Source organism: Rhinopithecus bieti, unplaced genomic scaffold, assembly GCF_001698545.2.
Source record: "Rhinopithecus bieti isolate Rb0 unplaced genomic scaffold, ASM169854v2 scaffold_21531, whole genome shotgun sequence".
Lineage (NCBI taxonomy): Eukaryota > Metazoa > Chordata > Mammalia > Primates > Cercopithecidae > Rhinopithecus > Rhinopithecus bieti.
In genome coordinates this window covers 168,856-184,538 of record NW_016810386.1, presented here as the reverse complement: position 1 = coordinate 184,538, position 15,683 = coordinate 168,856, and the positions used below count along the sequence as shown (strand labels likewise).

Sequence of the window (15,683 nt, the reverse complement as noted above, 5' to 3'; positions counted from 1 at the left end):
CAGGTGTTCTTAAATGCAGGTTTCTAATAACTTTGGAAATTGTAACATTAGAATAGAGGAAACAACTTTCAGAACTCTCATGAAGAGCTAGAATGTTCATGAATATCAAATGAAACAGTTAACTGAATCAGCTGAACCGATAGAAAACTGAAGTAATCTTTTTAACTTGGATTAAAATGCTGCTGATCCTTTTTTGTTTTTCAGAGTCAAGGAAACTTTTCATTTGAGCTATTTACAGTTTGTAGCAATTGAGTAAAGTATATTGCTGTGAACGAAATTTGGGACATATTTGTTTCTCTATATCAGATTTCTCCAGAATTTGGAAACCAGTTGTGAGTATTCTTAACTTCTGGCAATGTAGTTATTCGCATAAGTGCAATAAGAATCTGTTTTCTTTTGTAACAGGATACAATTGGAGAAATTGGTTATTTTACCAAGGCTTTGACTGGAATGGTGTGCTTTCCTTTAAGGAATCAAACTTGTAGAGCCAATAAAAGCCCTTTGGGGAACTGGCCTCATACCTTGCCTACACAGTTCCTGTACAAGGTTTCTGACCTATGGTAAGTAAAGAATGTCACTTTCTCACCTGTCCAGGAACCCCAAGTTATCTTGGGACCTCAAAAGGAGAGAAATTTACCCAACTTATAGGTATTTGAGGATACAAACCCATGTCAGGGCTCGGCTTTTGAAAAAGTCTTATCTGAGATTCCTTATGAAACAGAGTTCCATCAAAGCCAATTAAAAAGCCTGTGTGAAAATCATTATTCTTGCTGCACTTTATACAATCAGGCCAAGTATAATAAAGCAAATCAGTCTTACCATAATTTGTCTTTAGTAAAAATGGGAAACTGGAAAGAGAAATACTATGTTTCAAAAACTGTGGTACGCTTGTTATTAAATTCTAGTCTCCTTAATTGTTTTTAAGTTTGTGTCTGCAATTTAGGCTAACTCTGCTTATTCTTGTAAACCAACCAGTAATCTCTAACTGTTGCTCAGAAGAAACAAGAGGGATGGGTAATTTAAAAATCTCATTAAGTATTCTAATTCTGGGCAATTACAATCAGCTAACAACCCCGTATCAGCTTAGTTCCAACAGTTGCCCAGTTAATGAACAGCTTTCTAATTTAGTTTTTTACTTGGAATAACTTCTTGTTTTGCTTTACTCTTCTTTTTTTTTTTCTTTCTTTTTGAGACAGAGTCTTGTTCTGTTGCCCAGGCTGGGCTGCAGTGGGACCATCTTGGCTCACTGTGGCCTCCGCCTCCCAGGTTCAAGCGATTCTCCTGCCTCAGCTTCCCAAGTAGCTGGAATTACAGGCACACGCCACAACGCCCAGCTAACTTTTGTATTTTTAATAGAGACAGGGTTTCACCATGTTGGCCAGGCTGGCCTCGAACTCCTGACCTCAGGTAATCCACCCACCTTGGCCTCCTAAAGTGCTGGATTACAGGTGTGAGCCACTGTACCCAGCCTATTTTGCTTTACTCTTGTGGAATATATTGCTGTTATACTTTTTGCATAGGAATACAGGACAAGCTTACTGAATGTTTTTTTTTTTTTTTTTTTTTTTGAGACGGAGTCTTGCTCTGTGGCCCAGGCTGGAGTACAGTGGCGTGATCTCTGCTTACCACAAGCTCAGCCTCCAGAGTTCATGTCATTCTCCTGCCTCAGCCTCCCGAGTAGCTGGGACTATAGGCACCCACCACCACGCCCAGCTAGTTTTTTGTATTTTTTGTAGAGACAGGGTTTCATTGTGTTAGCCAGGATGGTCTCGCTCTCCTGACCTCGTGATCTGCCTGCCTCGGCCTCCCAAAGTGCTGGGATTACAGGCGTGAGCCACTGTGCCCGGCCTGAATGTTTTCTTACTAATCTTCCAGATACCACCTTTTGTCGAAACTCGAGTTATGAATGAACCTTACCATACTGATGCTTTCTGACTGAGCTCCTTTCTACCCTGAATGCGGTAGACCCTCATAGGCAGGCAGGAATATCATTGCCCCTGTTTAGCCTGAAGAAGTTATAGAAGGTGGATCTTCGTCCCTCTGCAACCCTTAGGATTAAGGGTTCTCTTATAAAAGGTGGGGGGAATGTCAGAGTGTGTGAACCAGAGCAACTCCATCGTAAGCAGGCTGGGTAAAATGAGGCTAAAACCTACTGACCCTGCATTCCCAGATGGTTAAGGCATTCTAAGTCACAGGATGAGATAGGAGGTCAGCACAAAATACAGGTCATAAAGACCTTGATGATAAAACAGATTGCAGTAAAGGAGCCGGCCAAAACCCACCAAAACCAAAATGGCCTGAGAGTGACCTCTGGTTGTCGTCATTGCTATACTCCCACCAGCGCCATGACAGTTCACAAATGCCGTGGCAAAGTCAGAAAGTTTCCCTGTATGGTTTAAAAGGGGAGGCATGAAAATCCACCCCTTGTTTAGCATATCATCAACAACCATAAAAATGGACAACCAGCAGCCCTCGGGGCTGCTCTATGGAGTAGCCATTCTTTTATTCCTTTATTTTTTTAATAAACTTGCTTTTACTTCACACTGCGGACTTACCTTCAATTATTTCTTGTGCGAGATCCAAGAACCCTCTGTTGGGGTCTGGATTGGGATTCCTGTCCTGTAACAGTAGCGTCTCACTGTGTTGCTCAGATTGATCTCAAACTCCTGAGCTCAAGCGATCTTATCGCCTCTGTCTCCCCAAGTGCTAGGATTACAGGTATGAGCCAACACACTCGACTGTATTTTTGCAAGTTTTGTTGTGCCTGAATTCCTTCATTCCTTTTTTCTTTTCTTTTTTTTTTTTTTTGAGATGGAGTTTCACTTTTGTTGCCAGGCTGGAGTGTAGTGGCGTGATCTCAGCTCACTGCAACCTCCACCTCCTGGGTTTAAGTGATTCTCCTTCCTCAGCCTCCCAAGTAGCTAGGATTACAGGCGTGTGCCACCACCCCTGGCTAATTTTGTAGTTTTAGTAGAGACTGAGTTTCACCATGTTGGTCAGGTTGGTCTCAAACTCCTGACCTCAAGTGGTCCACCCACCTCGGCCTCCCAAATTTCTGGTATTACAGGTGTGACCAATGTGCCCAGCCAAATTGCCCCATTTCTAAAGCTGGGGTGAGGTAACTGTCTAAATATATTTCTGTCTGTCTCTCTCTTTTAAGAGACAGGTGTCTCACTTTGTTACCCAGGCTGGAGTGCACCTAGCCTTTTTTTTCCTTCAACTTTTAAGTTCCAGGGTACATGCACAGGATGTGCAGGTTTATTACATAGGTAAACATGTGCCATGGTGGTTTGCTGCACAGAACAACCCATCACCTAGGTATTGAGCACAGCATCCATTAGCTATTCTTCCTGATGCTCTCCTTCCCCTGCCCCCTGCACCCTCCTCCACAGGCCCCAGTGTGTGTGCTTCCCCCACCATGTGTCCATGTGTTTTCATCATTCAGCTCCTACTTATAAGTGAGAATATGCAATGTTTGATGTTCTGTTCCTTTGTTAGTTTACTGAGGATTACAGCTTCCAGCTCAGTCCATGTCCCCGCAGAGGACATTATATCTTTCATTTTTATGGCTGCATAGTATTCCGTGGTGTATATGTACATGTTCTTTTTTTTTTTTTTTTTTTTTTGAGACGGAGTCTCGCACTGCTGCCCAGGCTGGAGTGCAGTGGCCAGATCTCAGCTCACTGCAAGCTCCGCCTCTCGGGTTTACGCCATTCTCCTGCCTCAGCCTCCCGAGTAGCTGGGACTACAGGCGCCCACCACCTCGCCCGGCTAGTTTTTTTTGTATTTTAGTAGAGACGGGGTTTCACCGTGTTAGCCAGGATGGTCTCGATCTCCTGACCTCGTGATCCGCCCGTCTCGGCCTCCCAAAGTGCTGGGATTGCAGGCTTGAGCCACCGCGCCCGGCCATTGTACATGTTCTTAATCCAGTCTGTCATTGATGGGCATATGGGTTGATTCCATGTCTTTGCTATTGTGAATAGTGCTGCAGTGAACATATGTGTGCATGTATCTTTATAATAGAATGATTTATATTCCCTTGGGTATATACCAGTGATGATATTGCTGGGTCGAATGGTATTTCTACCTCTAGATCTTTGAGAAATTGCTACCCTGCCTTCCATAATGGTTGAACTAATTTGCACTCCCACCAGCAATGTAAAAGCATTCATTATTCTCCACAACCTCTCCAACATCTGTTGTTGATTTTTTAATTGCCATTCTTTTTGGTTTGTTTTGTTTTGTTTTTTGAGACAAAGTCTCATTCTACTGCCCACGCTAGAATGCAGTGGCACAATCATGGCTCACTGCAACCTCCGCCTCCTGGGCAGCCTCCCGAGTAGCTGGGACCACAGTTGCCCAGGATGCTGGCTGATATTTTTTTTTTCTTGAGACTGAGTCTTGCTCTGTTGCCCAGGTTGGAGTGCAGTGGTGCAATCTCTGTTCACTACAACCTCTCCGCCTCCTGGGTTCAGGCGATTCTCCTGCCTCAGCCTTCCAAGTAGCTGGGACTACAGGTGCCTGCCACCACCCCCAGCTTGTTTTTGTATTTTTAGTAGAGATGGGGTTTAGCCATGTTGGCCAGTCTGGTCTCAAGGTCCTGACCTCAAGTGATCTGCCCGCCTCGGCCTCCCAAAGTGCTGCCATGACAGGTGTGAGCCACCGCACCAGGCCAATAATCGCCATTTGACTGACGTGAGGTGGTATCTCATCGCGGTTTTGATTTACATTTCTCTAATGATCAGTGATGTTGAGCTTAAAAAGTTCTTAGTTTATTGTCTAGCATATAATGTTTGCTTGCAAGTTTTTTTCTTTCTTTTTTTTTTTTTTTGGAAACAGAGTTTCACTCTTGTTGCCCAGGCTGAGTGCATTGGCACAATCTCAGCTCACTGCAACCTCCGTCTCCCAGGTTCAAGCAATTCTCCTGCCTCAGCCTCCCGAGTAGCTGGAATTACAGGCATGCGCCACCATGCCTGGCTAATTTTTTTTTTCTTTATTTTTAGTAGAGACGGGGTTTCTCCATGTTGGCCAGGCTGGTCTTGAACTCCTCACCTCAGGTGATCCACCCACCTCAGCCTCCCAAAGTGTTGGGATTACAGGCGTGAGCCACCGCGCTTGGCTGCAAGTTTTCTTAAAAGTGTTCTGCCTTGCTTGACATTTTCTGTGTCAGCAAGGTCTCAGCCCACCAAGATTTCTCAGTTCCTTCAATTGCCATTGATGGTGCTTCTGAAGTGGTGTTTCACTACTCCCTGGTTTCTGCCTGAGTTTGGGTTATCTCCTGTTAAGATTATATATGCTAACTGGGGGCTTACTTTATTTTTACAGAAAGTGCATTCGTACACATAAAATTTATTCTGTATTGAACAAGTTTTTAACACATTGTTAATCTTAACCTCAATTTTAGAAATAATAGCTTAAAAAAAGTGAACAAATAAAGGTTATATTCTGATAACATCAGTAAAATAGTATGTACTGTTGTTTATGAAATGAAACTATAAAGTTGTTTTATTTTGGAAAAGCTTTATTTGATATGTTGATTCTTCATGTATGCAATAATAGAAAATATGTTATCTTTTTTTTTTTTTTTTGAGATGATGGGCTCTCGCTGTGTTCCCCAGGCTGGTCTCGAACTCCTGGGGGTTGCTGAAGCAATCCTCCTGCCTTAGCCTCCTAAGTAGCTGGAATTATAAGTGTGCACCCTGTTATCTTTTTTGTAGGAAAGGTGGTTATAATTATTGTCCAAAATGTTACTTGCTGATTATAGTGGCTTTTACTGTTATGTGTGTTTTTTTGTTGATCGTATTAGTTTCTGTAGAAGTAGGAATGTATCTTACTTTTTTGAAACAGGGTCTTGCTGTCACCCAGGCTGGAATGTTAGTGGCACAATCATGGCCCACTGCAACCTCAACCTCCTGGGCTCAAGTGATCCTCCAGTATCAGTGGGCACCCCCCTCTCCAGCACCCCCACCTCCTGCAGGATCTGGGACCACAGGCATGCGCCACCACACCTTGCTAATTAAAAGAAAATTTTTTTATGGAGATAAGGTCTTGCTACATTGTCCAAGATGGAGAAGTAGGAATTCTTAAGGATATTGTTATGGAGGGAAAAAATAAAGGTATCATTTCTAGTAATTAACAAAATCAAAACAAAAGTATCATTTCTAGTAATTAACAAGATTATGAAAACTTTTATAGTTTCAGTGCTTTAGGATTAGATCTTTTTTCTTCTTTGCTCTGTATTCTTATATTTTCTGAAGTAGAGTATTTAAAAGGTATTTTTAGTAGAGATATTATGCAGAAGGTACCTGATTTTGCCTTTTCTGTTTGTATATTAGTCTGTGGGATTACCTTGTATTAGTGTAGATTAAAAAGCACTGAATTGGCCAGTGTGACTGATGCCTGTAATCACAGCACTTAGGAGGCCAAGGTGGGTGGATCGCTTGAGCTCAGGAGTTCAAGGCCAAAACCTTGTCTCCACAAAAAATTTTAAAAATTAGCCGGATATGGTGGTGTATGCCTGTGGTCCCAGCTACTTGGGAGGCTGAGGTGTGAGGATCACTTGAGCTCAGGTGATTGAGACTGCAGTGAGCTGTGATCGCACCACTGCACTCCAGCCAGGGTCACAGAGCAACACCCTATCTCAAAAAAAGAAAAAAAAAAAAAGAAGAAGGAAAACACTGAGACTCTAGTAAATGGATGGACAAATGATATGACCAGATAACTCACACAACTAATGGAGAATTAAAGAAATATGAAACAATGTACATTTTTTGCCTATCAAGTTAATTATTTCTATTGCTTCCTTACGTGCTTTTGATAAACTATAATTCATTCAGAACACTTTAAATATTTCCTACGTAATTCCCTTACATTATTAAGTAATTCTCTTTTTTGGAACTACAGAAAAAAATCTTAATTACAGAAAAAGGTTTATGCACCAGAGATGTTCATGACAGTATTGTTTTGGAAAAAAAAAATACAATTTATGCACATTCCCTGGATGCTGTATTATGTAGTCTTTATTTATTTATTTATTTATTTATTTATTTATTTTTGAGATGGGATCTGGCTCTGTTGTCCAGGCTAGAGGGCAGTGGCACAATCCCAGCTTACTGCAACCTCTGCCTCCTGGGTTCAAGCGATTCTCCTGTTGAGTAGCTGGGATTACAGACATGTGCCACCACACCCAGCTAATTTTTTGTATTTTTAATAGAGATGGGGTTTCACCGTGCTGGCCAGACTGATCTCAGACTCCTGACCTCAGATGATCTGCCCACCTCGGCCTCCCAAAGTGCTGGCATTACAGGCATGAGCCACACTGCCCGGCCTATGTAGCCTTTAAATATGTTTCTATTTAAAACCTAGAAGATACGCATGATAAATGAAAACAGGATACAAAATGTGAGGATACAAAGTAGTACATGTAATATGGTTATGATTTTAAGTAAAGTTGTGGAAATAGAAGACTACAAGAAATTAGACAATATTGTGATTAATATCTGTCATCCTGTTTTCTTTCTATTGTGTATTTTCCGTGTAAGAAGAAAAAGACTAGTGATGTATTTGAGGGAAGAAAATTTTTTTTTTTTTTTTTTTTTTTTTTTTTTTTTTGAGGCGGAGTCTTGCTCTGTCGCCCGGACTGGAGTGCAGTGGCCGGATCTCAGCTCACTGCAAGCTCCGCCTCCCGGGTTTACGCCATTCTCCTGCCTCAGCCTCCCGAGTAGCTGGGACTACAGGTGCCCGCCACCTCGCCCGGCTAGTTTTTGTATTTTTAGTAGAGACGGGGTTTCACCGTGTTAGCCAGGATGGTCTTGATCTCCTGACCTCGTGATCCGCCCATCTCGGCCTCCCAAAGTGCTGGGATTACAGGCTTGAGCCACCGCGCCCGGCTGGGAAGAAAATTTAAACTACTTTCTGTGTGAAGCGATTTCATGCCTTTTCCAATGACTAAAAACAATAGGTTCAATTCAGTTGTTAAAAATGAATTTGGGCTGGGCATGGTGGCTTACACCTGTAATCTCAGCACTTTGGGAAGCCGAGGCAGACAGTAATTACTTGAGCCTAGGCATTCAAGACCAGCCTGGGCAACATGGCAAAACCCCATCTGTACAGAAAAGACCCTCCCAAAATTAACCAGGCATGGTGGTATGCACCTGTAGTCCTAGCTCCTCAGGAGGCTGAGGTGGAAGGATGGGTTGAGCCTGGGAGGTCAAGGCTGCAGTGAGCTGAGATTGGACCACTACACTCCAGCCTGGGCAGTGGAGTGAGACCCTGTCTCAAAAAAAAAAAAAAAAAAAAAGTTTTCTGACTTAGAAAAAAGGAAGAAGAAAATATGTAGGCTTAAACGCCACAGTTATTAATTCAGTGAAGCCAAGGGGCAGCTACCTAGTTAACCTCTCTCTCTAATTGTGGAAAAATACACGTAACAGAATTTACCATCTTTTTTTTTGAGACAAGGCTGGAGTGCGGTAGTGTGATCTCAGTTCACTGCAACCTTGACTCCTGGGCTGAAGCAATCTTCTCGCCTCAGCCTCCTGAGTAGCTGAGACTACAGGAGCATACTACCATGCCCAGCTAATTTTTTATTTTTTGTAGAGACGGGTTCTATGTTGCCAGGTGTGGTCTCTCCTGGGCTCATGTGATTCTTGGGCCTCAGTTTCCCAATGTGTTGGGATTATAGGCGTGAGCCACCAAACCTGGCCATATTAACCTTTTTTTTTTTTTTTTTTGAGACAGAGTCTCGCTCTGTCACTAGGCTGGAGTGCAGTGGTACGATCTCGGCTCACTGCAACCTCTGCCTCCCGATTCAAGCGAATCTCCTGGCTCAGCCTCCCGAGTAGCTAGGACTACAGGTGCACACCACCACGCCTAGCTAATGTTTGTATTTTTAGTAGAGACGAGGTTTCACCATGTTGGCCAGGATGGTCTTGATCTCTTGACCTCGTGATCCGTCCACCTCGGCCTTCCAAAGTGCTGAGATGACAGGCGTGAGTCTCCGCACCTGGCCATATTAACCATTTTTAAACATACAGTTCTATAGTGTTAAGTACATTCATAGTGTGTACAACCAATGTCCAGAGCTTTTTTTTTTTTTTTTTTTTTTTGAGACAGTCTCCCTCTGTCACTCAGGCTGGATTGCAGTGGCACAATCCCACTCACTGCAACCTCCGCCTCCCAGGTTCAAGCAATTCTTGTGCCCTAGCCTCCCAAATAACTGGGATCACAGGCACCCGCTACCACCCCTGGCTAATTTCTTTTGTATTTTAGTAGAAACCATGTTGCCCACGCTGGTCTTGAACTCCTTAGCTCAGGCAGTCCACCTGCCTTGGCCTTCCGAAGTGCTAGGATTATGGCCTTGAGCCACCACACCCAGCCCAGAACTTTTTCATGCCCATTAAACAGCAACTCTCCATTTCCTCCTTCCCCTAGTCCCTGATAGCCACCATTCTACTTCCTGTTTCTATGGAGTTTGCTACTCTAGATACGTCAAATTAGTGGAATCATAAAGTTTTTGTGTTTTTATGACCGGGTTATTTCACTTAGCACAATATGCTCAGGGTTCATCCATGTTGTAGCATGTAACAGGAGTTTCTTCCTAAGGCTGAACAATATTCCATTGTATGTACAGTCACTGTTTTATTTATCCATTAATCCACTGATGAATATTTGGGTTGCTTCCACCTTTTGGCTGTTGTGAATAATAATGCTGCCCTGAACATAGGTGTACAAATACTCTGAGACCCTGCTTTCAGTTCTTCTGGATGTATACACCAACAAGTGAAATTGCTCTGTTTTTGTTTGAGGGACTGCCATAGCATTTTCCATAATAGCTGTACCACTTTACATTCCCACCAGCACAGTAGTGTACAAGGGTTCCAGTTTCTCCATATCCTTGCCAACACTTGGTATTTTCTGTGTCTTGATATTACCCATTCTAATGGGTATGTATGAGGTGATATTTCATTGTAGTTTTCCGTGCATTTCCTTAATAGTTAGTGACACTGAGCATCTTTTCATATGCTTGCTGGCTAGCCCTCTCTTTTTTTTTGCCTTTCCAGATAACCTTTAAAAACATTAAATTCTATCTAAATCTTTTACCAGCTGCTTTGTTAGTGGTTCTCTCCCTATTTGCTGTATTTGATCTCTCATAGCTCATTTATTCTCAATCTTACCCGGCCTGCATATCCTGAAGTTGATTATCTAAGTTTTCTGGAACCTATTTAGAACCTCCTTAGGTATAATTTTTTTTATTTATTTATTTATTTATTTATTTATTTATTTATTATTTTTTTTTTTTTTGAACGGAGTCCTCGCTCTCGCCCGGCTGAGTGCAGCGGCCGGAATCTCAGCTCACTGCAAGCTCTGCCCTCCCGGGTTTACGCCATTCTCCTGCCTCAGCCTCCGGAGTAGCTGGGACTACAGGCGCCCAGCCACCTCGGCCCGGCTAGTTTTTTTTTTTTTGTATTTTTCAGTAAGACGGGGTTTCACCGTGTTAGCCAGGATGGTCTCGTCTCTGACCTCGTGATCCACCCGTCTCGGCCTCCCAAAGTGCTGGGATTACAGGCTTGAGCCACCGCACCCGGCCAATTTTATTTATTTGTTCAACTTTTACTCAGTAAATTCTCTATATAAAAAACTATATGTATACTTAGAAACTTCCCTAGAGACAGATACATTTGTGTCCATAGACAGGAAGACTGTAATCATTCTTCAATGGGATAACATTTGAAAATTTAATCATCATAATTTATGTTCATATGTGCCTTTTGTTACATTTAAACATGTTTTTGTGGACCAAAATTCAAAAAAATTACAGAATATGCAAAGTCCCCTTTCTATCTCTATACCATTGCTACCAGTTCTTTTCCAATGAGGCAACCAAATGATCAATTTTTATATGACTCTATAGTATACTTTAAATATTCTGTATCATATTTAATTTTAACTGACTTTTCCCCCCTTATAGTTGATTATGGAAGATTCCCACAAGAGTACCACGTCAGAGAGAGCACCTCAACCTGGTTCAGCAGTTCAGGGAGCTCACATTTCTCATATTGCTCAACAGGTAAGGGAGGGACCGGCCAAGATACTGAGCTCGTTAGGAATATTTTACATGCAGATTAATCTCTTGTTTCAGACTGATTATTAATGTGTTTTATTTTTATTTATTTTTATTTTTTTATTTTTATTTTTTGAGACAGATTTTTGTTCTAGTTGCCCAGGCTGGAGTGCAGTGGCACAATCTTGGCTTACTGAAACCTCCGCCTCCTGGATTCAAGCAGTTCTGCTACCTCAGCCTCCCAAGTAGCTGGGACTACAGACATCTGCCACCACACCTGGCTATTTTTTGTATTTTTAGTAGAGATGGGATTTTACCATGTTGGCCAGGCTGGTCTCAAACTCCTGATCTCAGATAATCCACCCACCTTGGCTTCCCAAAATGCTGTGATTACGAGTGTGAGCCACCACACCCAGCATTAATGTTAAAAAAAAAAAAAAAGCAAAGGCGAGGCGCAGTGGCCCACGCCTGTAATCCTAGCACTTTGGGAGGCCAAGACTGGCGGATCATGAGGACAGGAGTTCGAGACTAGCCTGGCCAACGTGGTGAAACCCGGTCTCTAATAAAAATACAAAAATTAGCCAGGCGCAGTGGCGGTTGCCTGTAATTCCAGCTACTCAGGAGGCTGAGGTAGGAGAATCGCTTGAGCCTGGGAGGCGGAGGTTGCAGTGAGCACAGACCATGCCACTGCACTCTAGCCTGGGCAACAGAGTGAGACTCCATATCATAAAATTAAATAAAAAATACAGTAGAAAACCAAGCAAAAAAGACTGTATAAAATGTTAAACTATAGGAAAAGAAGGTGGCCTTTAAATATCTTGTCAAGATCATTTGGTTTTATTTTCTTTTAAACTAAGTATATAGTCATCCCTCTATCTGTGGGAGATTGGTTCCAGGACCTCCCACAGATTCCAAAATCTGTGATGCTTAAAGCCCCTGATAGAAAATGGCATAGTGTTTGTGTATAACCTACATATTTTCCCGTATACTTAAAATCATTTCTAGATTACTTTTAATATCTGATACTATGTAAATGCTATGTCGTTATACTGTATGACAAGAAAAAAAATCTCTACATGTTCGGTATAGAGAAATTTTTTTTCCTGAATATTTTCAGTCTGTGGTAGGTTGACTTCACGGATGTGAAACTCATGGATGCAGAACCCATGAATAAAGAGGCCTAACCGTATTTAGAGTTGTTTCCTTTGCTTTTGTTTTTCGAGATGGAGTCTCGCTCTGTCGCCTAGGCTGGAATGGAGTGGCACGGTCTCGGGTAACTACAACCTCCGCCTCGCGGGTTCAAGCAGTTCTCCTGCCTCAGCCTTCCGAGTAGCTGGGATTATAGGCGCCGCCACCACACCCAGCTAATTTTTTGTATTTTTGGTAGAGACTGGGTTTCACCATGTTGGTCAGGCTGGTCTCAAACTACTTCTGACCTCAGGTGATCCACCCACCTCAGCCTCCCAAAGTGCTGGGATTACAGGCGTGAGCCACTGCGCCTGGCCAAGAAAGTTTTAAAAATTAGCTGGGTGTGGTGGCACTACAACACCTGTAGTAACAGCTACTTGGCTGAAGCAGGAGGATTGTTTGAGCCCAGGAGTTCAAGGCAACAGTGGGCTATAGTCTTGCCACTGCACTCCAGCCTTGGGTGACAGGGTGAGACCCTATCTCCAAAAAAAAAAAAAATTGCATGAGTGTAAGAGCCATTTAAAGTGCAAGATTAGACTAATGGATTTTAATGTTAACAGAATACACAAAGTTCAGACTGTACATAGCAAATAACCTTTAAGAAACTATAACTTACTGAGTTTTGCTGTCGTATCAAAGAATACAAGTAAATGAAAAGGCTATTAAAACACTACATATCTTTTCTAATTGCATATCTATGTGAGGGCGGATTTTCTTCATATAATTCAACCAAAACAATGTATGATAACATAATGTTGAATCAGAAGAGATTTCAACTGTTTTCTTTTTCTTTGTTTGCTTGTTTGTTTTTTGAGACAGAGTCTTGCTCTGTTGCCCAGGCTGGCGTGCAGTCGTGTGATTCGGTTCATTGCAACCTCTGCCTCCTGGGTTCAAGTGATTCTCCTGCCTCACCCTCCTGAGTAGCTGGGAATACAGGTGCCCACCACCACAGCCAGCTAATTTTTGTATTTTTAGTAGAGATGGGGTTTCACCATGTTGACCAGGCTGGTCTCAAACTCCTTACCTCAAGTGATCCACCCACCTCGGCCTCCCAAAGTGCTGGGATTACAGGCATGAGCCACTGTACCCGGCTGATTTCAGCTGTTTTCTGTTAAGCCAGATATTAAGGAAATTTGCGAAAATGTAAAACAATGCCATTTCTCTCACTAATTTTTTTTTGAAAATGTATTAATGGAAATAGGTATGGTAACATGTAATGGATTTGTTATTGTGTTTTGAAATGAACTGCTACCTTTTTTAAATTTAATTTTAAATATAGTAAGTATTAATAAATATAACTCAAATAATTTTGGGGGGTCCTCAGTAAGTTTTAAGAATGTTGAAAGGATTTGTGATCAAAAGGTTTGAAAACCAGTGACCCAAAGGGTTAATCCTTTAAGCTTGATATATCCTTCTGCATTATTTGGCTATATCTGTGAAGAATAGCAGTGTCTTCTCCAAATGGTGCTAGAAAAATAAGGTGGAATCTTTCTTTGATTATATATTTCAGTTATTTTGGTTAGATATGACTCTTCTCCAAATTTCCCCAGAAGCATTTTTTCGGGGGGGGGAAAAAAAAACATTTTTTTTTTTTTTTTTTTTTTTTTTGAGACAGAGTCTCGCTCTGTCGCCCAGGCTGGAGTGCAGTGGCCAGATCTCAGCTCGCTGCAAGCTCCGCCTCCTGGGTTTACGCCATTCTCCTGCCTCAGCCTCCAGGTAGCGGGACTACAGGCGCCCGCCACCGCACCGGCTAGTTTTTTGTATTTTTTTTTAGTAGAGACGGGGTTTCACCGTGTTAGCCAGGATGGTCTCGATCTCCTCGTGATCTGCCCGTCTTGGCCTCCCAAAGTGCTGGGATTACAGGCTTGAGCCACCGCGCCTGGCAAAATAAATACATTTCTAGGTAGTAAATCATTTTATAGTGATTTTAAAAAATAATATGGCTGGCAGGCCAGGCGCAGTGGCTCACGCCTGTAATCCCAGCACTTTGGGAGGCTGAGGCGGGTAGATCATGAGGTCAGGATCAGCCTGGCCCAAATGGTGAAACCCCATCTCTACTAAAAATACAAAAATCAGCTGGGCATGGTAGCATGCAGCTTTAATCCCAGCTACTCGGGAGGCAGAGAACTGCTTGAACCGGGAGGTTGCAGTGAGCCAAGATCGTACCACTGCACTCCAGACTGGGTGACAGAGTGAGACTCTGTCTCAAAAAAAAAAAAAAAAAAATGGCTGGCCATGATGGCTCACACCTGTAATCCCAGCACTTTGAGATACTGAGGATCACTTGAGCCCAGGAGTTTGAGACCAGCCTGGGCAACATAGTGAGACTCTGTCTCTACTAAAAAATTTAAAAAGTTAGCAAGGTGTGGAGGCGTTTGTCTGTAGTTCTAACTACTCAGGAGGCAGAAGTGAGAGGACCACTTGAACCCCAGAGGTCAAGTCTGCAGTGAGCCGTGATTGCACCATTGCACTCCAGGCTGGGTAACAGAGCATGATCCTGTCTCAAAAAAAAAAAAAAAAAATTACATAAAGGAAACAGTATTTTATAATAATTCAGTATAAACTGGGGATATAGCAGTGAACAAAAGTCTCAGCTCTCCTGGAACTTATATTCTAATTTTGGAGAGACAAGCAACAAAACGTATCAGTTGGTACTATGTGCCATGGAGACAAAGCAGGATAGGAGAAAGAGGAAGTTAGTGGTGGAGGACAGGGGACTTCTCTTTTTATACAAGGTAGTTAGAGACATACGTCTGAGGAAATACCTGTTCAATTATATGGACCAACAGTTGTAAAACTGTGAGACTAATATGTGCTTGATACAGTCAAGGAACACCGAGGTGGCCAGTGTGTTGGGAGAGGGACTGATAGAGGATGACGCAGAGAGGGTTGGGGTGCGAAGAGGGGAGAGTGCCAGATAATGCAGGCCATACGCCACTATAAAATTTTTGTGTTTTAATCTGGGTGACATGGGGAACCTTTAGAGTGTTTTGAGTAGAAACATTATCTGGCATATCTTAAAAGAATCCCTCGGACTGCTTTGTGGAGTAGAAACAGGAAAACGAGCTAGAAGGCATTACAGTAATGTACATGGGAGATGACAATGGCTTGGACCACTGTGGTAGCTGTGGTAGTGATGAGACAAAGTTAAGATTCTGGATATATATTGGTTGTAAAGCCAATAGTATTTGCTTTTGGATTGGATGTGGAGTTTTAAATAAAGGAAGGAGCCAAGATTGACGTCACAGTTTTGGTTTGAGCAACTGTAAGAATGAAATTACTTGAGCTGGGCGTGGTAGTGCATGCATGTAATCCCATCTGCTTGAGAGGCTCAGGTGGGAGGACTGCTTGAGCCCAGGAGTTCCAGACTATCCTGGGTAACACAGTGTAGACCCACCCTGTCTCAAAAAAAAAAAAAAAAAAATATATATATATA

At 42.5% G+C, this 15,683-nt stretch overlaps 1 protein-coding gene across 2 annotated transcripts in view; it reads left to right on the top strand.

Annotated features, from left to right (window-relative positions):
- The window catches only part of ATF1 (activating transcription factor 1), a 63,352-nt gene that overhangs the window by 10,257 nt on the left and 37,412 nt on the right, over positions 1 to 15,683 (top strand). The window contains exons 2-4 of one of the 2 annotated variants that reach the window (XM_017891756.1): positions 205 to 332; positions 471 to 560; positions 10,967 to 11,065. In XM_017891756.1, coding sequence (XP_017747245.1) covers positions 558 to 560; positions 10,967 to 11,065 — 102 coding nt within the window. In that variant the 5' untranslated portion in view covers positions 205 to 332; positions 471 to 557. The remainder of the gene's footprint in view (positions 1 to 204; positions 333 to 470; positions 561 to 10,966; positions 11,066 to 15,683) is intronic. The other variant, XM_017891757.1, reaches the window with a different exon arrangement.